At 41.7% G+C, this 24,649-nt stretch overlaps 3 protein-coding genes across 3 annotated transcripts in view; all 3 read left to right on the top strand.

Moving 5' to 3' along the window:
• The window catches only part of LOC108683288 (vacuolar protein sorting-associated protein 51 homolog), an 11,927-nt gene extending 5,612 nt beyond the window's left edge, over window positions 1-6,315 (top strand). The window contains exons 8-16 of the mRNA XM_047882720.1: window positions 4-18; window positions 693-806; window positions 1,408-1,854; window positions 2,885-3,049; window positions 3,706-3,816; window positions 4,584-4,654; window positions 5,010-5,178; window positions 5,454-5,566; window positions 5,956-6,315. Of these exons, the coding sequence (XP_047738676.1) occupies window positions 4-18; window positions 693-806; window positions 1,408-1,854; window positions 2,885-3,049; window positions 3,706-3,816; window positions 4,584-4,654; window positions 5,010-5,178; window positions 5,454-5,566; window positions 5,956-6,064 (1,314 nt within the window). The 3' untranslated portion in view covers window positions 6,065-6,315. The remainder of the gene's footprint in view (window positions 1-3; window positions 19-692; window positions 807-1,407; window positions 1,855-2,884; window positions 3,050-3,705; window positions 3,817-4,583; window positions 4,655-5,009; window positions 5,179-5,453; window positions 5,567-5,955) is intronic.
• A 3,477-nt stretch (window positions 6,316-9,792) lies between these two features.
• On the top strand, window positions 9,793-16,773 carry LOC108683287. The gene is made up of 3 exons (XM_018172590.2): window positions 9,793-10,021; window positions 14,030-14,101; window positions 14,373-16,773. The coding sequence occupies exons 1-3, from the start codon at window positions 9,992-9,994 to the stop codon at window positions 16,476-16,478; spliced, it is 2,208 nt and encodes a 735-aa protein (XP_018028079.1). The 5' UTR covers window positions 9,793-9,991; the 3' UTR covers window positions 16,479-16,773.
• Window positions 16,774-18,182: 1,409 nt separating this feature from the next.
• Window positions 18,183-24,602, top strand: LOC108683291 (electron transfer flavoprotein subunit alpha, mitochondrial). Its single transcript, XM_018172593.2, has 8 exons — window positions 18,183-18,411; window positions 20,018-20,164; window positions 20,669-20,810; window positions 21,397-21,560; window positions 22,463-22,621; window positions 22,788-22,925; window positions 23,501-23,641; window positions 24,009-24,602. The coding sequence occupies exons 1-8, from the start codon at window positions 18,373-18,375 to the stop codon at window positions 24,072-24,074; spliced, it is 996 nt and encodes a 331-aa protein (XP_018028082.1). The 5' UTR covers window positions 18,183-18,372; the 3' UTR covers window positions 24,075-24,602.
• The last annotated feature ends 47 nt before the right edge of the window (window positions 24,603-24,649 follow it).

Genomic DNA, 24,649 nt, shown 5'->3' with positions numbered 1-24,649 from the left:
CTGGCAGACGTCAGGCAGGTCAGAGCTGACAGACGTCAGGCAGGTCAGAGCTGGCAGACGTCAGGCAGGTCAGAGCTGACAGACGTCAGGCAGGTCAGAGCTGGCAGACGTCAGGCAGGTCAGAGCTGACAGACGTCAGGCAGGTCAGAGCTGGCAGACGTCAGGCAGGTCAGAGCTGGCAAACGTCGTGCTGGACAGAGCTGACAGACTAGACTAGACCTCACTTCCTCCTGTGCCATATTGTGTCGCAATAAAATGCTTCAACAATTTTAGAGTTTTCTGTTTGCTAACTCTAATCATAACCTTTTAAATCGAAATCTTCAGTCATAGTGCTGTGTGTCCAGATATTGCTGTATCTGAATAATGAGGTGATATACCGTATAGCATGCGTATCGTAAACCTTGTTAAATTTGTCGAACGTAGCAGTCCCAGTACACCCAGAGCGCCGATTGATACCTTAGTATAAGGTGAAAAGCGGCTCAGCATGCGCCGTGTTGCAGGGGCAAATATATTGATCATATATTTGTCTAGTATATCATTATATTATATGCTATTTGTCTTTATATTTGCCTAGTATATCTAATATATCATTATATTATATGATATACTAGACATATAGTATATGTCTAGTATATAAAAATACCGGTACCATACATCGATCACACAATGATCTAGCGTGCGCCGTTGTGCAGGGCATCGCCAGCAGCAGCAGCAGCGTGGGCGCAGCAGAGGAGCTGTCGCGGCTGCTGTCCCACCTCGTGGCCAGGACGGCGGCTGACATCAAGCAGCACCTCGCCTGTGTGTCGGTGCGTATGTAGCGCTTAATATCCTCGCCTGTGTGTCGGTGCGTCAGTAGCGCTTAATATCCTCGCCTGTGTGTCGGTGCGTCTGTAGCGCTTAATATCCTCGCCTGTGTGTCGGTGCGTCTGTAGCGCTTAATATCCTCGCCTGTGTGTCGGTGCGTCTGTAGCGCTTAATATCCTCGCCTGTGTGTCGGTGCGTCAGTAGCGCTTAATATCCTCGCCTGTGTGTCGGTGCGTCTGTAGCGTTTAATATTTGCACTGCTGCTCCACGGTTTGTGTTCCTGTAAATAGCGTTGCTTACTGAACCTTCCTGTTCCTTGCCTAAAAATTTAAATTGTTGTTCTATCTTCTCAACTGCTCTCGTAGTTATATTTTCCTATGAGATGAATATTAATTTCTCTTTTTTTTATTGAAATTAGACAGGTTAAATTAATTTTTAACTAGAAACCTGTAAAGTTTTTAGATTTTTTTCTTTGATTAACCAACTACCATCAATTTATATTTACTAGCGTTCAAATCTGTCGTCGGTGAAACTGGAGGTACAGACCACAAATACATAGTATGTTCACTACTAATTGATTGTATGCGTTGTGCTCGTCCCCAGATTTTCCTGAAGAGCGGAGTCACGTACAGCTCAGACGACTTGTTCCGCACGGAGTTTGTGCTGCGACAGGTGCGCGAAGGTGTCGTCGTCGCCTTCTTCTTCCACCTCGCCGACACGCTGGCTTCTTTTGCCACTCGAGGGCCTCAACAGCATAGCTCTCCTGACCCACTTAGCCCCTCTGCTGACCCACTTAGCTCCTCTACTGACCCACAAGCCCATTCTCTCGATGCAGAAAAAAATAGAAGAGTCGCATCACGAGCAAGTTTGCAGGAAAGCAATGGCAGATCGGAAGGCATGAAGGACGCTGATGGGGGCGAGGGTTGCAGAACAATTGTTATCGGCAACCCCATCGCTGCCGGCGGTGCCGCGGGTGGTGCCAGTGGCAGCCTCCTGCTGGTGCTCGCTAGGGCCGCGTGGGACCTGCAAACTTCTACAGCTCACTACCTGGTCAGTGCATGGTCGTCATTGTTAACATGTGCTTTGAGTACACGTTTATGTGCTGGTCAGTTCATGGTCGTCATTGTTAACATGTGCCTTGAGTACATGTTTATGTGTTGGTCAGTTCATGGTCGTCATGGTTAACATGTGCCTTGAGTACATGTTTATGTGTTGTCAGTTCATGGTCGTCATTGTTTACATGTGCCTTGAGTACATGTTTATGTGTTGTCAGATCATGGTCGTCATTGTTTACGTGTGCCTTCAGTACATGTTTATGTGTTGTCAGTTCATGGTCGTCATTGTTTACATGTGCCTTCAGTACACGTTTATGTGTTGGTCATGAACGTTTATGGTCGTAATAGTCTAGCCAGATGATGTGACGTGGATGTGTTCCGTGCAGGAACAAATAAGAAACAATACATTAGCGCGAGGTGTTGCATCCTCGAATTTGTTTTCCTTTGAAATTGATAACGAATGCAACGTGAACTTGTATGCAGGCTCAACAATCTTTTTAACCCTTTTCCTAAACCTAGCAATCAATCGTAAGATCATGTTAGGAGGGTATACGTACTTATTTTTCAAGTTGTGTATGTCGGCTCCAATTGCTGCGACGTGAGACCTCGCGAGAGGACTCATCTCTGCCTGTGTAACTTATAAGTGTTGAACGGCCGAGTAACTGGGGTATATCTTTACTGCTTTCCTGTTCAAAACTCTGTATACATGAAGACTTCAATGCTGCCAGCCATGAATAAAATTAAATCCTGAGATTCATTAAAAGTTTACTAAGTACGCTGTAAGAAGAAACGGTGAAAAAACGGTCCCACTGGCTTTCTAGTGGCCGGTCTACTCGTGAAAATAAACTGTTTCGCCGTTTTTATCAGATGTTTTACGGATTTCTAGTGTTGAATTAGAATAAAAACGGCGACACGGTGTTTCTTTTCACGTGCCGACCGCGGCCACTGAAACGCCGGTAATACCGTTAACGGTAATTTTTCTAACAGTGTACCTCGCGAGACTCTACATTGTTGTAATGTTGTAGGTGCGTGAGTGCGACGAGGCGCTGGGTGTCGGCAAGCTCGTGGCGAGTGTGGAGGGCAGCGCGGCGCTGCTGACGCCGTCCGAGCGCATCACGTCGCGCCTCAAGCTAGCTGCCCACGCCCTCCTCAACGCCTACGTCGCCAGGCAGGGCGCCCACTTCACGCAGGTGCGTGGCGCCCTCCCCACCATGCTGGTGTTGCATAAAGAGTTGGTCGGTAATGTGTAGTTGAACTTCACGCAGGTGCGTCGCGCCCCCACCACCATGCTGGTGTTGCATCAAGAGTTGGTCTGTAATGTGTAGTTGAAAAGCCGCTTGTCCCGCATTTTACTTCACCTTATTCGCGGATATTAGTCAAGTTCACCGATAACAATAATTTATTGGCAAAATTAAGGGAATTGAATACCGTCACAAGGCTCACTTACTAAGTTACCAGGTTTGATTAACATTTTACTATATCCGAATGAAAAAAATGAATGTGTTCATTGCATAAGTTTTTCTCTATTTTATAAATCTCGTACCTCATACTAGAATTTATTCCGATTTTACAGGACTAAAGACCGTAAAAATTAGGGAGGTGACCTTCTTTTTAGCGCATTTTCTCATTTATGGAAAAAATGCACTATTGTGCTCGCCATGTCCGTCCGTCCGTCCGTCTGACTGTCTTTCCGTCCGTCCGTCCGTCCGTGACCTCAAGTTTTCGTCGACGAGAAAATGCGCTCTCTGTCACTCACTACAGTGAGTACTGAGTTATATTTTTTTTAATACTCAGGCAGACAAAAGCCTGCTGGTTGTTAAGCCTGTGAGTTTGTGGTTGTTTTCAGCTGCTGGTGCGCAGCGTGGAGCTCAAGGACTGGCTGCAGTGCGGGGAACCCACGGCCGTGCGCTCCGTCATCGCCTCCTTCAGGGAGGGCATCGAGACCTGCGCCAAACAAGTGTGTTACACCCTCCCCTCGTTTGTATTTTGTCATAATTCGTGAATTATTTCCCCGAATATTATATTCTTGGCTACTTATTTTCAAAATGAGTGGTCATTGCATTTATGATGAGAGCAAATGCCCCGAAATTCAATCCGTATGAGTCTTCCTTTAGGGTTTTCGTGTTCATGAACGTCATCTAAAGTTGGTATCCATCCTGTGTGAAACTGAGGGCTATAGTCTATAGTCTACCATCTTTGTTTTGTTATGTATGCTTGGAATGACATTTTTTATTTACACCGTTGCTTGTTTCCACATTGCAACTTTTGAAGTGACTTGTTGGAGAGTGTTAAACTAATCCAGGCTTGTTCAAAAGTTCAAATCTAGTTGAAATCTGAGCACCAATTCCTATCAGTTAACAGCTATTGTGAACGTTGATCGGGCCATTGGGCCTTGCTTTTTTGTACGAATCTCCATTTTTATTGAAACTTATGAAGCCTTGTCTTAAATGTTATTGTACTCACGTAGTATATTCTTAGAAGATAATTTACAATGAAATGTAAAATATTTTTATTGTCCGGCTTATTAACTTCGTGTGTGATGCAACGTCATAGCGTATGTCATTTAAATGTTGTCAGAGAAATGATGCGCGATGAAATATTTTATGGTATTCATCTCAATGAAAAATACTTAAATCAAAGTAAAATGAAACATCTTTCTTTTGCTGTATGCCATCAAATATTGTAATTATAATCAATTAGAGTATAAATGATTGTTCATCTCAGGTGGGGGCGCTGTACGAAGAAGGCACGAGGAAGGAACGGTCGTCAGACTCGTCCAGGAGAACATTCCAGAGGTGACTTGACTTTAATGAAGAGTGGCTTTAAAGTCAAAAAAGAGTGGCATTACCCGTACCACTCTTGGATGAAGAGTGGCATTACCTGTACAACTCTTGGACGATAAAGAGTAGCATTACCCACATTACTCTTGGATACTGAGGTCAACTGTAATCAGCTTGCCATGCGATCGATGCTTAATGATGACAATGACTAATAAGTTTTCACAATTTTTTCTTGAATCTTCTTCAAAAATACATTAATTTAAATGCTGCATCACTAAAACTCCACAGTATTTTCCTTCGCTAAATTGTTCATTATCATTGTCTTGCCACTTATGCTACTACCTGTTATTTCATATCGCCTATTGTGCAGCATGTCCTCGCTGGTGGTGCGGCCGTCACCGACGCCCCTGGCGCGATGGGGCGGCACCAACCCGCCCCTGACGCTGTCCAAGCTCTGGAGTGACCGCGTCGACGTGTACGCTCCCGTACTGCCTGAGAAGCTCGCCATCGTCACCGCCGTGCTTAAAATTGCGCTTAAAGTGAGACTTTGTAGGCGTCTTGAACAGCGCTGAGACTACAGTGTCAGCTACCGAATATGTGGAGAGCGTGCTGAGTGTGCGCGTGATTAAATTATTGCACAGAGGCTGCACTCGAGATTTGGCTGTGCGCTTGCCGCTGCACACGAGATTTGGCTGTGCGCTTGCCGCTGCACTCGAGATTTGGCTGTGCGCACGCTGCTGCACATGAGATTTGGCTGTGCGCAGCTAATATTGAGCTGTACACACTCACGTCATACACGCGCCTGTGTCCGCAGAGTCTGGAGGAAAGCCTGCGCGTGTGCACGCTGAGCACTGAGGGCCTGCAGCAGGTGCAGCTCGACGTGCATTACCTCCACACGCACTTCTGGCTGCATGTCTCCGACGACGCGTGAGTTGAGCCTGCCTGAACCAAACTAATTCATCAAGTGTTTAGGTAATTGTCACTAAATGTGATTATTATTGTTCTTTGGTTACATCGAGGATCCTCTGAACTGCAGTGCGCGTGGTAACCTCGTGTAAGCACTACTTAAGAACTTGCCCCTCATGTCACATACGGTAGTGCCACCGCAGTTGTTTCTTCTGCACGCAGTGCAGAAGCCACCGCAGTTCTTCTAGTTGTTCTGTTTCTAGTGCCACCATACTTGTTTCTCTCCTGCCACTACTAACCGGGTTGTGTGGCAGTTGTGTACAAGTTGTGTGGCAGTTGTGTACAAGTTGTGTGGCAGTTTTGCCACCTGCACCGCTCCGTGTCACCACTAACCCGGTGTTGTACCGCAGGCTACTGCAGGCTCTGCTGGACGCCGTGCTCACTGCCGCCGCCCTGCGCTGCGTTAAGCCGAGCCTGCTCGACGCAGGCCGCCTCGACCTGCTCTCCGACCTGTCCTGACCATCACAACCTGCTCTCCGACCTGTCCTGACCACCTCTACCTTCTCTCCGACCTGTCCTGACCACCTCGACCTTCTCTCCGACCTGTCCTGACCACCTCGACCTTCTCTCCGACCTGTCCTGACCACCACGACCTTCTCTCCGACCTGTCCTGACCACCACGACCTGCTCTCTGACCTGTCCTGACCACCACGACCAGCTCTCCGACCTGTCCTGACCACCACGACCAGCTCTCCGACCTGTCCTGACCACCCCGACCTGCTCTTCGACCTGTCCTGACCACCCCGACCTGCTCTTCGACCTGTCCTGACCACCACGACCTGCTCTCCGACCTGTCCTGACCACGACCAGCTCTCCGACCTGTTCTGACCACCACGACCTGCTCTCCGACCTCTTATACACATCTAGATGTGTATAAGAGACAGGTCTAACATCGTCTAAAGTTCCCAACAAAACTTTGATGTTGTGAGTTGCCATGTCTGACATCGTCTAAAGTTCCCAGCATAACTTTGATGTTGTGAGTTGCCATGTCTAACTTCGGTCAAATTCCCAACAAAACTTTGTTAATTTATGGTACAACTTTAAAATTATACCAGTTAAAGACTACAGTCTGAATTAAATTCAACAGATGCCATACGCTAATAATTGTGTTAGTGATATGACATTAGATTAAGATTGCTCTGGGTACTACAAATCTTACCCATAAGGTGTTTCTCATGATGCACTTCATTAATGTCTAATACATCTCACATCAATTGGAGACAAGTAACGCGTTATCAAATTAAAGTTATGGTCATTTCCTACGTTTAAAGTATGATTTGATAAGCAGGCGTAACAACCATTTTACAGTCAACTGCCTAACTTAATCTTTAATATCGCTTATCTTCAATATCTGGAGACAAACGCCCACTGTCGTGATGTTGATATTATGAGAATGCGTATTTTAACAAAAAACAATTCTCTGCATAAAAATGTGGAGAATGGCTTTGTTTATGGGAATATCTAATTGAAATTGTTGGTAAACTCCTAATTGTTGGCAAAAATGTATATATATCTTGTTGAATGCGCAGGACCTGCTGCTGTTCGTGGACCGCTGCCACGAGACGTACATGGCCAACCTGTGGCTGCTGATCTCCTCCTACCAGGAGATGTTCCTGTCCCACGCACCCTCCAGGTCAGGCTTCATGGCCGCCATAGTATAATGGGCAATTGTCCTGATGAAAAAAAAGTTCATGAATTAGAGCCATTGTATATTCGGCCAGTGATGCCTCAGCAACAGCGAGAAATGATGAACTTGTTTGCCTGATATTTCTCTGGAGCGTTTCAAAAATTTATCTATCACTGCCTGATTTTCTGTCCAATGTTCATGAGTTATTCTTCAATTTGAGTTCAAATGACTCCTTCTTGCTTTATAAAAACATTGAAGGTATTCATTTTCTCTTCAATATTAAATTCCTCTCGTTCACATGGATGCCGTTAACATCGATTATTATTAATAATTATAACATCTTCAATTGATAAAATTATTAATAAAATCATTAATTATTATTAATAATAATAACATAATCATTATAATTTATCACTAAATCAACCTTGACGGCAGCGCAGAAGCGCAGACAAGTCTGTGTGCGCTGGTGGACACGTGTGTGATAACATCATTAATTAATAATAATAATAATAAGATCATCATTATAATTTATCACTAAATCAACCATGATGGCAGTCCGGGCAGCGCAGAGGCGCAGGCAAGTCTGTGTGCGCTGGTGGACGCGTGTGTGGAAACATCATTAATAATAATAATAATAATATCATTATGATTCATCACTAAATTAAACGTGCTGGCAGTCCGGGCAGCGCAGAGGCGCAGACTAGCCTGTGTGCGCTGGTGGACGAGTGTGTGCCGGCGCTGCTGGGGGCGGTGAGGGGGCGCCTACGACACGAGGTGGCGCTCAGCCCCCTGCAGTGCAACGTCATGGCCGCCGCCCTCGACAAGCTCCACCGCCGCCTCAAGGCCCTCGAGACCATCATGCAGCAGCGCCACTACACGCAGTCAGTCTACACGCAGTCTGGTGGTTACTACACGCAGTCTCTGGTGCCAGTACACGCAGTCAGTCTACATGCAGTCTGGTGCCATTACACGCAGTCAGTGTACACGCTGTCTGTGGTGCCACTACACGCAGTCGTGTACACACAGTCTAGCGCCATTACACACAGTCAGTGTACATGCAGTCTGTGGTGCCACTACATGCAGTCACTAGTGCTACTACACGCAGCCATTCGTTACCATTAGTGGTGCTGAATCTAGGGTGCTAAGTAATCAGTTTGAACAGCCGTGTTTTGATTCATTGTGAAAAGCCATTGCTATTGTGACTAATATTGATTTTTTAAATATTTTATTACATTGATGAGAAGAATGATCAAAACTCATTCTTATTTATGGCGAAAAAATGTGAATGTGTGAATGGTTTTATGTAAGATTCTGAAACTTGAATATAATTTTATGCCTATATTATGTTAGTAGGACCTCATTGTATAAAACTGGTAGAATTTAAGTGTCGGAGAGAAGTAAAGATGTTTCTGTGCTGCACAGATGGAGTCTGGAGCTGGTGCTGGAAGCCACTAAACTACAGTGCCAGGAATGCCTGGCTACCCTCAAGCTGTCACTGGAGACAACGCTGGCAGACGTCAGGCAGGTCAGAGCTGACTGACGTCAGGCAGGTCAGAGCTGGCAGACGTCAGGCAGGTCAGAACTGGCAGACGTCAGGCAGGTCAGAGCTGTCAGACGTCAGGCAGGTCAGAGCTCAGACGTCAGGCAGGTCAGACCTGGCAGACGTCAGGCAGGTCAGAGCTAGCAGACGTCAGGCAGGTCAGAGCTGATAGACGTCAGACAGGTCAGACCTGGCAGACGTCAGGCAGGTCAGAGCTGGCAGACGTCCGGCAGGTCAGAGCTGACAGACGTCAGGCAGGTCAGAACTGGCAGACGTCAGGCAGGTCAGAGCTGACAGACGTCAGGCAGGTCAGAGCTGGCAGTCGTCAGGCAGGTCAGAGCTGGCAGACGTCAGGCAGGTCAGAGCTGGCAGACGTCAGGCAGGTCAGAGCTGGCAGACGTCAGGCAGGTCAGAGCTGTTATATACAAGAGAAACGAAGAAGCTAATTAGAAACGAAGACGCTAATTATATACAAGAGAAACGAAGAAGCTAATTAGAAACGAAGACGCTAATTGAACGAAGACGCTAATTATATACAAGAGAATGTTAGGAATGTGTGGCAGTCCTTCACACAAGTGGATATTATTGTGCATCATTGTATGATACGACTGAAATTGTATGATTTCATTCGATTTTAAGAGCATCTGGGCAGTTGTTTTTTCTATAATTAAAATGAAGAGAAAACCTAAAAAAGCTGTTTTTGAATAAAAATATTTTATTTTTTGATCAACTTATTTAGTGAGGTTGGATGCGTGTTGTGATAATAGGCCGAGCAGAAGTTGATAGAAGCCATGCGTTGCTAGCGATGTTCATTATTTATACGTGAAGTTGTTCTCATGCTGGGACAAAACATCCATCATCTTCACAACGAGTGGCAAGTTGTACGGTCTTCAGCGGCGCATCTGACCTCATTTGAGCTCTCGCGTGACCAGGCTATAAGTGAGGACAAGCTCAGGGGTATATAAGGAACATCCCTCGAGGTCATCCTCAGTTCCCCGTCTGTCAGCGTCACGTCCTGACGCACGGCGGTCAGCGCGACGCCTCGTCTCTTGCTGGCTCAGAAGTTCTTCTTTTGGTGGCTCAGAAGTTCTTCTCTTGGTGGCTCAGAAGTTCTTCTCTTGGTGGCTCAGAAGTTCTTCTCTTGGTGGCTCAGAAGTTCGTCTCTTGGGTGCTCAGAAGTTCATTGATCTGAACGCTCCCCGTGACACGGCCGGGTGCGATGGACCCGAGACTCGTCCTCTGCATCACGGTGAGCTGAGCAAGTTGTGGTGTCGGGGCGTTATGGTGTCAGGGCGTTATGGTGTCAGGGCGTTATGGTGTCAGGGCGTTATGGTGTCAGAGCGTTATGGTGTCAGGGCGTTATGGTGTCAGGGCGTTATGGTGTCAGGGCGTTATGGTGTCAGAGCGTTATGGTGTCAGGGCGTTATGGTGTCAGAGCGTTATAGTGTCAGAGCGTTATGGTGCAGAGCGTTATGGTGCAGAGCGTTATGGTGTCAGGGCGTTATGGTGTCAGAGGGTTATGGTGCAGAGCGTTATGGTGTCAGCGTTATGGTGCAGAGCGTTATGGTGTCGGAGCGTTATGGTGTCAGGGCGTTATGGTGTCAGAGCGTTATGGTGTCGGAGCGTTATGGTGTCAGGGCGTTATGGTGTCAGAGCGTTATGGTGTCAGAGCGTTATGGTGTCAGAGCGTTATGGTGTCAGAGCGTTATGGTGTCAGAGCGTTATGGTGTCAGGGCGTTATATGGTGCAGCTTTAGTGGCATTTGATATTGCTATGCTTTTGTTGTGATTTCCGTTATCATTGTGATGCCTTTGCGTTAGCAGGCAGCAGCTGTTGTGGCATTCTTCATTGTGCTGCTGTTGTGTCGGGGTGACATTGAATATTACGATACAGTACACAGTCGTGTGGCAGTACACAGTCGTGTGGCAGTACACAGTCGTGTGGCAGTACACAGTCGTGTAGCAGTACACGGTCGTGTGGCAGTACACGGTCGTGGTAGAGCCGGAATGAAGTTATCACCTAGGAATGGACCATCGCTGAGTCCAGTGAGCGCAAGCTTAAATTTTTTCAATCAACATAACGTAACGTATTATTTCCTTACTTTAATTAATACCGCTCATGAATTAGGAATCCGTTTTTATCGCGTAAATTTTCCTAAATTATTTTTCTTTTCCAAAAGTTTGTTGCATGTTTTACTTGCTAAAGGAATATGAAAACACGTCATACCTAATAATCAGGAGTTGATAGACTAAGGATCTAGCCTCGGAAATTCAGTCATATTAATAATCTTAGTATTCAGAATTTTTTGCGTTAAAATACTAATGGTCCACGCAATCAAGCGATGGATCACTCGGCCCTCAGTTCTGGCAGAGCGTTTAAGAGGGACGAGGAGGGCAGGTTGAGCTGGTCAATACAGTCAGAGCTTGACTATCTTATAGTCCATTAGGCGCGAGCTGTTGTCCACTGCACCAATAGTCAGAGCTGGACTAGCGATAGTCCATTAGGCGCGAGCTGTTGTCCACTGCACCAATAGTCAGCTTGACTAGCGATAGTCCATTAGGAGCGAGCTGTTGTCCACTGCACTAATAGTCAGCTGGACTAGCGATAGTCCATTAGGAGCGAGCTGTTGTCCACTGCACTAATAGTCAGCTTGACTAGCGATAGTCCATTAGGCGCGAGCTATTGTTCGCTGCACCGATCATGCGGACAAAGCGCCTCTCAGGAGGTACCCATATTTTTAAATATTCTCTATATTCTATACGTATAAATGTAGAATATTCATTTTAGATCCATACTATAACCATGGTGACAGCTGTCGCAAAGCTAAGGTTTTGTTGTTTAATTTTCCTTTTCATGTTATATAGAATGATTGGTTTTTGAATTGATTGGTGAATGCGTATTGATTTTTTTCCCCTGCGTTTGTGTCCATCAATTACAAGGGATATTTATATTCAAACAAATACTATTTCTGGTCGCACATTTGACATAAAACGACTTTTTGAAGCGCTGCCCTAAATGTCTTATGTGGTTTATCAACCAACACGACTTCAGCGTCCCGTGTATGCCAATCGATCTCAGCGTCCACAAACTTTTTGCTTTGCGTGTCCTTGTGGACTATGACGTCACTGAGAACACAATGAAGTCCTGAGATGCGGCGACGCTCCTTCCTGCAATCGCGTGCAGGATATTCCTGGTCCAATCGACCGGCTGCGGTACTCTCGTGACGCCGTATAGGATCCTCTCCTCAGTAGATCCTCATCGCATGGGATTTGACTTTTCTATTCGAGATCATTTTATTGTCTCAGCATAACATTCTGTTGCTCGCTTGAGGGAAAGGTGTGAAATTGTAACTTATAATATCGTGTTTGATGAAGTGTGTACCTGTTTACGAACATATATGAATGTCTACACCGCGGCAGCGTGCGATGTTGTATGCTCGTATATTATTTTTGCTCGTATATAAATGAAAAGTATAAATATATATAAATATACTTTGTTAGTATAGGTTGGCAGAATTTCTTCTTTCAAGCAGGTTTCTTGAAGACCAGAGAATTCTCTGGTCTTCAATGAAACCTGCTTAAAATATACTTTGTGTGTATATATGCATGACACTGAACTATATATATGTATATCTATATATATAGGCCTTATATAGATTTTTTCTTTACTTGTTTAGAAATCAAAAGCTAATGTGAGTAAGCCGTAGTTCGTTCACAGGTTTTGTGGCTAAATTTCTTAACAATGTTCTGTAGCAAGCCTCTCAACCATACAAGGATCTCATTAACCATAATGGCTCTGATTAACCATATAAGGCTCTCATTAACCATACGAGACTCTCATTAACCATAATGGCTCCGATTAACCATATAGGGCTCTCATTAACCATACGAGGCTCTCATTAACCATGTAAGGCTCTCATTAACCATACGAGGCTCATTAACCATACGAGGCTCTCATTAACCATGTTGGACTCTCATTAACCATATAAGGCTCTCATTACCCATACAAGGCTCTCATTAACCATACAAGGTACTCATTAACCATACAAGGCTCTCATTAACAATACAAGGCTCTCATTAACCACACAAGGCTCTCATTAACCATACAAGGCTCTCATTACCATACAAGGCTCTCATTAGCCATATAAGGTTCTCATTAACCATACAAGGCTCTCATTAACCATACAAGGTTCTCATTAGCCATACCAGGCTCTCATTAGTCATACGATGCTCTCATTAGCCATACGAGGCTCTCATTAACCATACAAGGCTCTCATTAACCATACAAGGCTCTCAGTAGCCATACGAGGCTCTCATTAGCCATGCAAGGCTCTCATTTACAATACAAGGCTCTCATTAACCATACAAAGCTCTCCTTAACCATACAAGGCTCTCATTAGCTATGCAAGGCTCTCATTAACCATACAAGGCTCTCACTAACCATACAAGGCTCTCACTAACCATAGAAGACTCTCACCATACACAGCGCTCATTAACCATACAAGGCTCTCATTAACCATACAAGACTCTCATTAACCATGTAAGGCTCTCATAAACCATTCAAGATTCTCACCATACACAGCACTCATTAACCATACACAGCTCTCATTAACCATACAAGGCTCTCATTAAGCATACAATGCTCTAATTAAACATACAAGGCTCTCATTAGCCATGCAAGACTCTCATTAACCATTCAAGGCTCTCATTAACCATACAATGCTCTCATTAACCACACAAGGCTCTCATTAACCATGTAAGGCTTTCATTAACCATACGAGGCTCTCATTAACCATGCAAGGCTCTCATGAACCATACAAGGCTCTCATTATCCATACGAGGCTCTCATTAACCATGTAAGGCTCTGATTAACCATAAGAGGCTATCATTGATCATGCAAGGCTCTCATTAACCATACAATGCTCTCATTAACCACACAAGGCTCTCATTAACCATGCAAGGCTCTCATTAACCATACGAGGCTCTCATTAACCATGCAAGGCTCTCATGAACCATGCAACGCTCTCATTAACCATACGAGGCTATCATTAATCATACAAGGATCTCATTAACCATACGAGGCTCTCATTAACCATCATTAACCACACAAGGTTCTCATTAACCGTACAAGGCTCTCAGAAACCATACGAGGCTCTCATTAACCATACATGCTCTCATTAACCACACAAGGCTCTCATAAACCATACAAGGCTCTCATTAACCATGCAAGGCTCTCATTAACCATACATGTGGCACAGGTCGTTGGATCGCTGCTTCGGTGTGCCGAGGCTCGCCCTGGAGCCACGCTTCCACCAGCAGGCACCACTCAGGTAGCTACTATATATACAATAGTTCTGTTCTGGTCTGCGTTAAGTTCTAATGAAAATTGTACTGAGAATCGCAGACCAAAGTTCAATTATAAAATATAGAAACGTTTAAGTCCTTTTCTTTTGGCTCAACTGATATTTGGATTCCAGAAATTTCATAGTTTGAAATATATCTTGGGTTCATGAGTCATTAATATAAAATTAATTCGTATTTGATTTTAATTTAATATTATTCATTTCATAAGTTTAAACTAATTCTGAACATATTTTACAGCTGTCTGATTCCATTGAACCTGAACTATTCGGCATCACTGCTATCACAGCAAACACTTCCCCGGCTGAAGCTTCAGATTCAACTACAGCTACTGCTCTGATGACTAGGAATGTTCTCGAATCTACTATGTCCTTACTCCTTGCTACTGATGACGTCAAGGATGAGTCACCACCTGTCATAGAAAATCCTGTGGAGGTTGAAATTTCAGTGTCGTCGGACATGTTAGTAACACGAACTCTTGATGCTTTCCTACGGGGTCCAGATTCTGTTGTTTGGTCTAATACTTCGTCTTCATCAATGCCTCCAAATTATTCGACTCTGGACAAAAATCATGAGGAAGGTTATTTATTTGTGGAACCATTTCAAAATAACACAAATTTGCATCTGCTATCAAATTTATCAGTGGACGAAATGATTGTAGGGAACGCTTCGAGAGAACATGAAACATGTTCCTTAACTTCCTCATGTGTCGAAAATGCTACTGGACATGTCGAAAGTTCAACTGGACGTGTCAAAAATTCTACAGAACATGATGATATACAGGAAGATATGGTTTTGGAGTCCAGATGGGAGGCCAGCGAACAAGAAACGAATTCCACACAACAACTCGCACCGTTCGATGATCAGGGTCCAGGCTCTCTGAAATACTTTTTTGATGAAAATACTTTTTTGAATGAAACATTCAATTTCGATCCCGCTCAAGTTTTTGAATCATCTCATAATCAGAGCAACATAAGAGAACTTCAGTCGCATCACGATTTTCACGCTAGGAGTCTCGGGGAAACAGTGAAAACATATATGCCGATCGTTGCAACTATAAAAACTGTCAGCAATTCTTCCGAAATTGAAGTATCTCGTGATTTAAATTGGGATCTCGACGCCAATTTTCTTCAAATCACCAACCCAGCGGCGAATAATTTAAGCAATTCAACAAATGAACAAATATTTGCCGTGGAACTCGACGGAGAGCCATCGCACAACCTTGACAACGGAATAAAATTTGACGATTTGGTACATGACTTCCATCACAACTGCTCGGAAGCAGTAACCAGTGATATAGAACTGACTTCAAAGCCTAAGATATCCGAAGAATTTAAATCATCAAACTTGTCTCTAGAGCTTCTTTTTCTCCAATATAACGTGACACGTTGTAATGATACTGGATCCTCGAGCGTAAATTGCAGCATTGCTGATGTGGATGAACCAATTTCCTCTCTCCCTATTAAATCATCGACCAAACATTTCCTTGTGTTAAGCGTCACAAGTTTGCATGACGACCAAGTGAGTCCTTACTACGATAACCACTCGGTAGACACAAATGCTTCTGATGACTTGTCGGCTGTGGTGCAGTTCCAGTCAAGTGCAGATGTTAATTTTACTGAAGAAGACATGAGCAGTCATTTGAACTCAGGCGATGCACATGACGATGGATATGAAACATCTATTGCATCTATAAATTCCACTCTTGATATTAGCACATTTGATGTTGCTTCGGATCCTTCGAACGTATTTGAAATGAATATGTCTAACTTGAACTGCAGTCATTTATATGACGGGGATTTCATCAACATCACCAGAGCTGATTTGAACGTTGATGTAGTCAACGCGCAGAAACGTGACTCTGGTTCGCTACTCATTGACAAAACACTTGAAGAGGATGGGACGATTGACGACATTTCAATATTAGAGCAAAAACATGTCACTCGTGTGAATGATTCCGAAATAACAAGCTTGATGCTTGCCGAAATGAACGTCACAAAGGAGCTCACAGTAGGATTCGTGGCGCACGTCGCGTATACTCTAGCTGACGGCAAAAGTGTTCACAGAGTCTCGAGCCCTGATACCAATGATAATATGACTAATATATCCTCTTTACGCGAGCACACTGTTTCCGAAGTCAAAATGTACATAAAAAATGTATCGGAGCATATCGGCAACGAAGCGTTTGGAAGTGCGCAATATCCATCAGATCTCAGTTCCCCGCTTCTGCCTTATAATGTCACACTCGACGATGAACCGAACTTCCCGACTTCTCGCTACGATATTTTTACTTCCTCTGCCAATACGAACGGTTCAAACAATTCACTGTTTCCCTCGAATCTCTAAGGGTCAATCTAACGGCACATTTTGTTGCAACATTTTACTATTTATTTATTGTTACCACATAGTATTCGCGTTGTTCGGATAGTTCGTCTTTCATTAGTGAATTATTGTTACTGAAGTGTCATGTGAATTATGTTAGCTATCTGGCAAAGCATAATAACCCGCCAAAAATCGTCCGCATCTAACACAAGTGATTTTTACTGTTGTAGAGTTACTTTTTAGCTCGCACCGTAAGATTTTATCTATAGTGTGCATAAGATAGCATATGAGAACTCATATAACGGACGATTAAACACGAAGATCCTGGTCATATTCATTTATCCTTAATTATCTGGGAAAAGTTTATTCTGATAAACAATAATTAGATGGAAATTGGGAATAATACTTGGCTTTATTTATCTTTATTCCTAAATACTCATATATTTCTAATGTTCTCTATCTCCTTCATGATGGAAAGAAGATGATTAAATTTGAAAATTGCAGCATATGACTTTAGTTACAAAGCAGATACTGCTCATAACTTCAGCGCTCATAAAAATGACAAAAAAAGTCTTGCTTTCGATGAATAAATGTAATGCTACAGAGATGCATAGATTAATACTTGAGATTGTTCGATTTGCTGCTCGGAATCTTCTACGGCCGGACTCGCTGCCGGGTTTAGAAGTTCCAGCTAGCCTAAAATATCTCCCAAACTAATGAACGCAGCTCGAATAAACTTTGCATACGTGTTCAATCAGACATATCGGTGATGTTTAGGTCGTTACAATTTTTTCGATGTCGCTTTCGTTTGCACGTCTTACGGTACTAAATACGCAATATAGCAGTGAGCCTAATACGTCTCCTATCCTGCACAGATTTGCCGTGTAACTTGAAAACGACGGAGAAATCGAAAAAAAATGATCCTGACTTAAACATCACCAACAGGCCCTGCTGAACGCATGCGCAAAGTTTTATCGAGTTGCGTTAATTAATTATGGAGTTACTTTAGGATCAATGCAAACTGTAAATCGGATACCGTAATACCGGTCGTTTTTCTGTATGGCCGTATAACTCACAAATGAAGCCGAAATAGAAAAAATGTTCCTGACCTTAACATAATTGTTAGGCCTTTAAGAATGATTATTGAAAGATACTCGCAAGCTAGGCTCACTGCGAATTTCGGAGCTTATGCCAGTCTAACTCTCCGGTCAAATGACACGATTTTAGATATTCTGTGAACAAGGCACGGAAAGGAAAAGAATCGGCGACAGGCCACATCAGGCCTACACTTCAGCGCTGACATCAGTGACACATCACTGTTATTTTATGTTATGTTAAGTTGTTAACTGACAAACGAAGGCAAAATCGAAAAAAATGATCACGACTTAAACGTCGCCATTATGTCTATTTGAACATGTTTGTAAAGTTTCATCGAAGTGCGTTCATTAGTTTGGAAGATATTCTAGGCACTGACGTTAGTATTTTGCATTAAAAAATTAACCATAACCGTAGAAACATCTATTACCTATTTAAAATTGACTACAGAAGTTTGTGACACCAATAAAAAATTTTAGGTTGCGAGACTCGGCTCGCCTCCAATTTATGGAGATCTATATATTTGACAATTTTTTGGCTAAATTGAGTTTTTATCCTGACATGTTCCAGAGTACTAGCCTACGTATGGTCGTGAACGGCATTGAAGATACTTTCAATTAAGAAGCTTTAGCCTTTAGCATCAAATCGTTTTATGTTTACGCCGACAGCAAAACCGCTTAAATTGCCCAAGTATGGACGGCTGACGGCTCCGCTAAATTTGACAAGAAAGTACAGCTGACCGGGGGTTGTTGGAAGAAAAGCCGAGAGAGTTGTTATCTTTCGATTTAAGCAGAAAATTTTTCGAGAGCCCTGTTTCATCACTATGATTTCTCTTACTCGTACTTCACTTCGTCTGTGCAATGTAAGTTACCTTTAATTAAAACTGTAATATATTAAGATTTAAGACAATAGAAGAGAGAACTTGCTACCCAATGCAATTGAGCTCTGCTGGTGTCAGAAATTCAGAATGACTGTCATAATGTCATTCTCATCGTCAGCGGTCAACCGTCAGCCTGTCAGATTCTGGCTGCCAGCTGACATGAGCTGGGGTAGCGCGTAGAATTCTATTAATGATGTTTCATTTATGATATGTAAATCTGGTTTACACACAATTTTTAAGAAATCTCTGTCTGATTATGATATTCCTGATTGCCTCATGTTGCCAATTTAGATTAGGTAAGTATATAAGAAATTTGGCTTTCAAAACGTATATAAAAGCCATTATATATATATAGGAACACTATATTTGACATGTAATAGCCCTATATCTATCTCTAGAGCTGTGACTAGAGCTTTTCCAATGCCAACTCCATGACTGGAAATTTCCTGTCATGCCTGTAGGGCCATGGTGGCAAACCAGTGATTTTTTAGAATCAGTTCATTTTTAATTTCCTCATTTACCCAAGATTTAAACAAATTTCTTATGTATGATGATGCTGGTATCCAGGATACTTTACTGGTCTACTTATAGGACTAAAAAATGAACTTGAGGGAGAGTCTAAAAAATTCTCTGCTTTACCACTATACCTGTAGAGGCTGTAGCTACCAGGTGAATTATTTCTTATTTCCTAACTAATTTGTAACAAGAGTTTATAATAAAATTTTGTTGATAGGACTGATAGTAGAATGTTATTCTCTTTAAACATGATTTTTGAAAGGCCAAAAAACTGTAAACTCAAAATATAAAGTCTGTTCCCCCATATTAGGGGAAAGTTTATAAAGTTTCATCAACTTAGGATTTAGCAGTCACAAGTCATGACAACATTTCATCTTGCTTTGAGTCGCTAACATGTGGAACAGTCTATTAAGTCCAGCAGCTATCTCAATTGTCATTTATGGAAAGATTAGGTTTAAAAAGCCAGATCACTTGTGCAATCAAGGCATGAAAATAGGTACTAGAATTGGCAAAAGGCCATGGGCCTATTTCACCAGTGCCAACACTTCTCTTCTATTACCTTATAAGATATAAGAAAACATTAGAACTTTTACTAATTTAAGATTTGTCATTAAGCCAGTTTATTAACCTAAACCATATCCCTCTGAACAGTGGTCAGTATGCTGAGGGAGTGCTTAACGCCTCTGTCAGTCTTTGAAAACTGATGGAACCTCTCTTCCTAGAATTCCAACATTAATTTGGCTCCAAGGCTAGCACAAGTCTTTGTCTTGCTTCCAGTTGTATGTTGCCCAATCTTTTTTGATTTTACACTCCATAGTCCATACAAAATTGGGAAAAATATATTTGTTGCAAGTGGCTATATAACTGTTGTGATTGATTGTGATTTTTTGGCATGGAATTTAACTGATTGTAACCAAAGGACATTCTCCTGATCAGGTGCTGAGGTGAAAGAATATTGAACGAATTATGAATAAAAGCCCTATTGTTTGACTGGTTCATTTGCAGCTGATATGGATGTTAGTCCACATTTTCTTATTATATGTGAGAATAGTAACAGAATTAATCATTTCAGAGCATAAATGTTCGTCTGCAGTCAACACTTGTCTTTGCTGAACATGACAACAAAAAACTTAACCCCATCACGTTGAATGCCATCACTGCTGCTTCTCAAATTGGTGGTGATGTAACCTGCCTAGTGGCAGGCTCTTCATGTGCTGAGGTAAGGACTCAGGTGGCTGCTAGGAGCTTGCAATCTTCATTCCTTGCTAATTAGATTGTTCAAGTATTTAATTCTATAGGTATCAGTGATAATTGAATTTATATGATATATTTTTGTACAATAAAGTTGATATAAATTACTGTTATTAATTTTAACTTGATCAGATTCATATAAAGCTGACCCTCTAGTCAGCTGAATATTTATGTATGTATCTCAATACCTAATAATATTTCAAAATACATACATTACATTATAATATTTTTTTAAAATATTTAATGAAACCTGCATAATATAACATAATAAGTAAATTTGCTGTATTTCTAGTGACCTTCTTTCATTTGAATTAGTTAGCATTCATTTAATCCTGAAACTAGGTTTTTCTGTATAGTTTGATTGATGTTATTTTATTTTAATACATAGTAAAGGTATTATAAATTCACTTTTCAAAATTGTTGTACTATTTAATTTCAGTTGATGTATGAGTGAAAGAAGTTATTCAAACAGGTGGCAGCTGAGGTAGCTAAAGCAGTTGGAGTAAGCAAGGTGCTGCTGGCTGACAGTGCTGATCTGGAAGGTTTTCTTCCAGAGCGACTTACCCCTATTATTCTTGCCAGTCAGAAGCAGTTTAATTTTACTCATGTCATTGGTAAGTGGTTGATTATAACCTACATATTCAAGCTTCTTCAATGAATCAATCAGTATGTCTAACCTCTGGTGTTGAAAAATCTACTTGGCTATTAAAATTAAAATTTTATCTGCCATTTGTTTCACGTTGTAGAAAAAGGAAGAGTTTGCAATTCAAGTTTTTTTTCTAAGAAATGGCAAGTTGCCTGAAATACCTGTAATGGACATTAAATACTACTTAAATAACACAGTGCCGGTATAATGAGTTACAAATTAACTATTTACAGAACAAAATAAAAGTTGACAATGTACAAATTGTATGTGGCAAAAAATTACTTTATAGAATGGCAGGGGTTATAACACTATAACGAGGTGGCTACATTGAGAATCATGAAGTGTTTGGAGCCAGATCATCTTATGCATGATGGTAATCTTGTTATGAACTATATTCATATAGAAATTAGGCTCATATTACAACATATCTCAAACTCTGAGTATTCAGAAACATTCACCGAAGTATTCACCTGCTTTAATGTTGACGAAGCATTGAACTATTTAACTTTCTTTGTGCATTGAAATAATTTTTCAAACTTTGTTCTATATTTCAGCTGGGGCGACTGCACTGGGAAAATCACTGATGCCTAGAGTTGCTGCTAAGCTGGATGTGGCTCCAGTGAATGACATCATTGCAGTCCAGAGCGCTGACACGTTCGTGCGGACAATCTATGCTGGCAATGCTCTTCAAACTGTCAAGAGCTCCGACCCTGTCAAAGTAGGAACCACCCACTTAATATATTTAATGCTTTATAAGTATTATCATTATCTTCAATTGGTGCTACTGATAGTTTTTTGAAATTATTGATGCTGCTGGCAATTATTTGAATTTATTGAAGTTGCTGACAATTATTTGAATTTATGGAATGTTAAAGGCAAACTATTTTCATTTAATGAAAGGCAAAACAAATGTTCAATAATTAAATCCATGGTTGAATTATTGTTATATAATTACCTTACCTCTTGCACCTTACAAATAGCATATGTAATTTTTTGGAGATGCCATACGATAGCTCTTGCAAAGAGCTTTAAAATGAGCCCAAACTTGTTTATAAAATGTTTCATGGTAAGAAGTAATTAAAAAATACTAAAAAACCGTCCCTTATTACCCCGTGTGACGGTATGACTTTCTGGCTTCCATTTTTTTTGTATCATGTTGAAGATATTCAGTTAATTTAAAATTAATATCTTGATTTTTATGTTCAAAATCCTTTGTGACAAGCTGTTTTGTGACAGGCTGTTTTGTGACAAGCTGTTTTGTGACGAGCTGTGTGACGAGCTGTTTTGTGACAGGCTGTTTTGTGACGAGCTGTTTTGTGACAAGCTGTTTTTCTGTTTTGTGACGAGCTGTTTTGTGACGAGCTGTTTTGTGACAAACTGTTTTGTGACAAACTGTTTTGTGACGAGCTGTTTTGTGACAAACTGTTGTGATTTTCCTAATAATTTAATGTTTGGTGATAAGTGAAGTGGATCTCTAAGTAAATTGCGTCATTTAAGCACCCATACTCCGTGGCACTTTGCTACCTGTCATATTAACCATTTTGTGAGGCAAGTTGTCTTATTTATCTTCTCTATAATTTCAATCCTGGTATAATTTGTAATCAATAACTGTTATTTCAGGTGATCAGTGTGCGGGGCACAAGCTTCGAAGCCAGCAGCGCGGAAGGCGGCTCAGCTGCCACTGAGAGTCTCCCCCTCCCACAGCTTGACACCACACAGTCGAAATTCTTGGGTCAGCAGCTCTCAAAAAGCGAAAGACCCGAGCTTAGCTCTGCTAAGGTACGTACTTGATTCATTATATGTTGCTCTTGGGCTTCATGAACAATTCTCAATAAAACGGACATGTTGTTGAAATTTTGTCAAGTGTTTTTTTGGCTCCAAAATTGTTCGTGCATGAACTCATTTATTGAATACGAAACCTTGGTTATAATTTGCAAAATGTCAGAACGTTGTGAGTGGAGGTCGTGGGCTCAAGAGCGGCGAGAACTTCGAGCTGCTGTACAAGCTGGCTGACAAGCTCAACGCTGCAGTGGGCGCCTCCCGCGCCGCCGTGGACGCTGGCTACGTGCCTAATGATATGCAGGTGCCGTGTTAATTTTCCCAGCTGAACTTATTATTTGAAAACCCCTTCTAATTCTCTTCAAACAGTACCAGTAAGATATTGGCCAGTCGCTTGGATACAGAATCAAGTTTTTTGTTAATAATACCTTACTTACGAAGCTGTTTTGAGAAAAAAATTTTTGATTTCTGTCACTTAATTTGAAGCTTATATTTTTTTTTTTATTTTTAGGCTTGAAAACAAGTGTTACCTCTTGAAATTCCCAATTATGTGTTAGAAGTGTTTTATAAAGGCTGGTTCCTCGAAACATTGTACTACAATAAAAATTAATATTATGATTTTCTCAAATTCGTTTTAGTCATTTATATTTAACCTTATTTCTCCGATTAGTAATGCGAACATTCGATGAATGCAGGGGTCCATGAATTCCTGAACGAGTTGTAAGAGTTTTAATTAACTTCAGGGATTGACGTTACCTATTGTCCAAAATTATTTTCCAGTAAATAGTTTATATGTATTGCTCTTCACATTCATGATGAAATTGAATATTCCGTATGTAATTCGAACGTATGTAATTAATCCTGGAAAAATGTTTGCAGGTGGGGCAGACTGGCAAGATCGTGGCGCCTGAGCTGTACATCGCGGTGGGCATCAGCGGGGCCATCCAGCACCTTGCGGGCATGAAGGACAGCAAGACCATCGTCGCTATCAACAAGGACCCTGAGGCTCCCATCTTCCAGGTCAGCAAAAAGCATTCTTATCATCAGTGAAATGACACATCACCTCGAGCTTATTTTGGGTTGGGAAAGTATGCTGTCGCTTGATCAGCATCGAAAATTTGTTTGCAAAATACTGAAAAAAAAGCCTTCTTGCTTTATCAAAATTCTCTGTTCTCTGCACACAATTTCCGTGCTTTTTTCAATTGTGACTTGCACAGATCGAAAATTTTGAATCCATTGTCTAAACTTGGAATTGGACGCATACTATATTTCTCTGCCATCTTGCATTTGTCCTAATTTCATCACTGCTCAGCATCAGTTTCAGTACATAATTTTTTAATTTCATCTGTGTAAAACTTGCATTTTCTAATAAGGATTTGGTTTCCAGGTTGCAGACTTTGGCCTCGTCGCAGACTTGTTCAAGGCTGTGCCAGAACTCACCGAAAAGCTTTAGTTCATCATTATTTTTTATTTGATACTTGAATTACGAACGAATTATGATGTGACACTCAAATTTTGTGTAGCTTGCAGCGGATCCTTTGAATTTAGATACGTGCATCATATTCACCAATAGAATGGTGCTCAGCTCTTCCATGACTCACATTACGTCTCACTTAATTTATTGAACAACGTTGTTCAATACAATGATCATTGAATTCCGCATACGCAATACAATAGGTTTTATGGAAATTTTCGAGGCTTCCGTTACTTTTGTACATACCTTCGTGCTCCGCTAATCGTGCATAACTCTGTTGTATGCTAATATTTTTATTTAGCTATTGTGGGATATAAATGCGAATTTTTGTAATAAACTTTGAAATTTTATTCAGTTTTTCATGGTGATGATAAGCAAAATGAACCTTACCAATAAATTATGAACTTTCGCCCAATAATTTTGTAGTTCGTGATTGACTCTTTCGACTAATAGCAACTATGCCTTTGTCCAGATAGTTATATTTGATACTAAATTAAAACTGGTAAATAGTTTCTATTTACCTCAGACTAAATAACTAGAACATTAGTATATCA

This window comes from Hyalella azteca, unplaced genomic scaffold (genome assembly GCF_000764305.2).
Source record: "Hyalella azteca isolate HAZT.00-mixed unplaced genomic scaffold, Hazt_2.0.2 contig11116, whole genome shotgun sequence".
Lineage (NCBI taxonomy): Eukaryota > Metazoa > Arthropoda > Malacostraca > Amphipoda > Hyalellidae > Hyalella > Hyalella azteca.
Note: the sequence above shows the minus strand (reverse complement) of the source record. Positions and strands in the feature narration are given on the sequence as shown.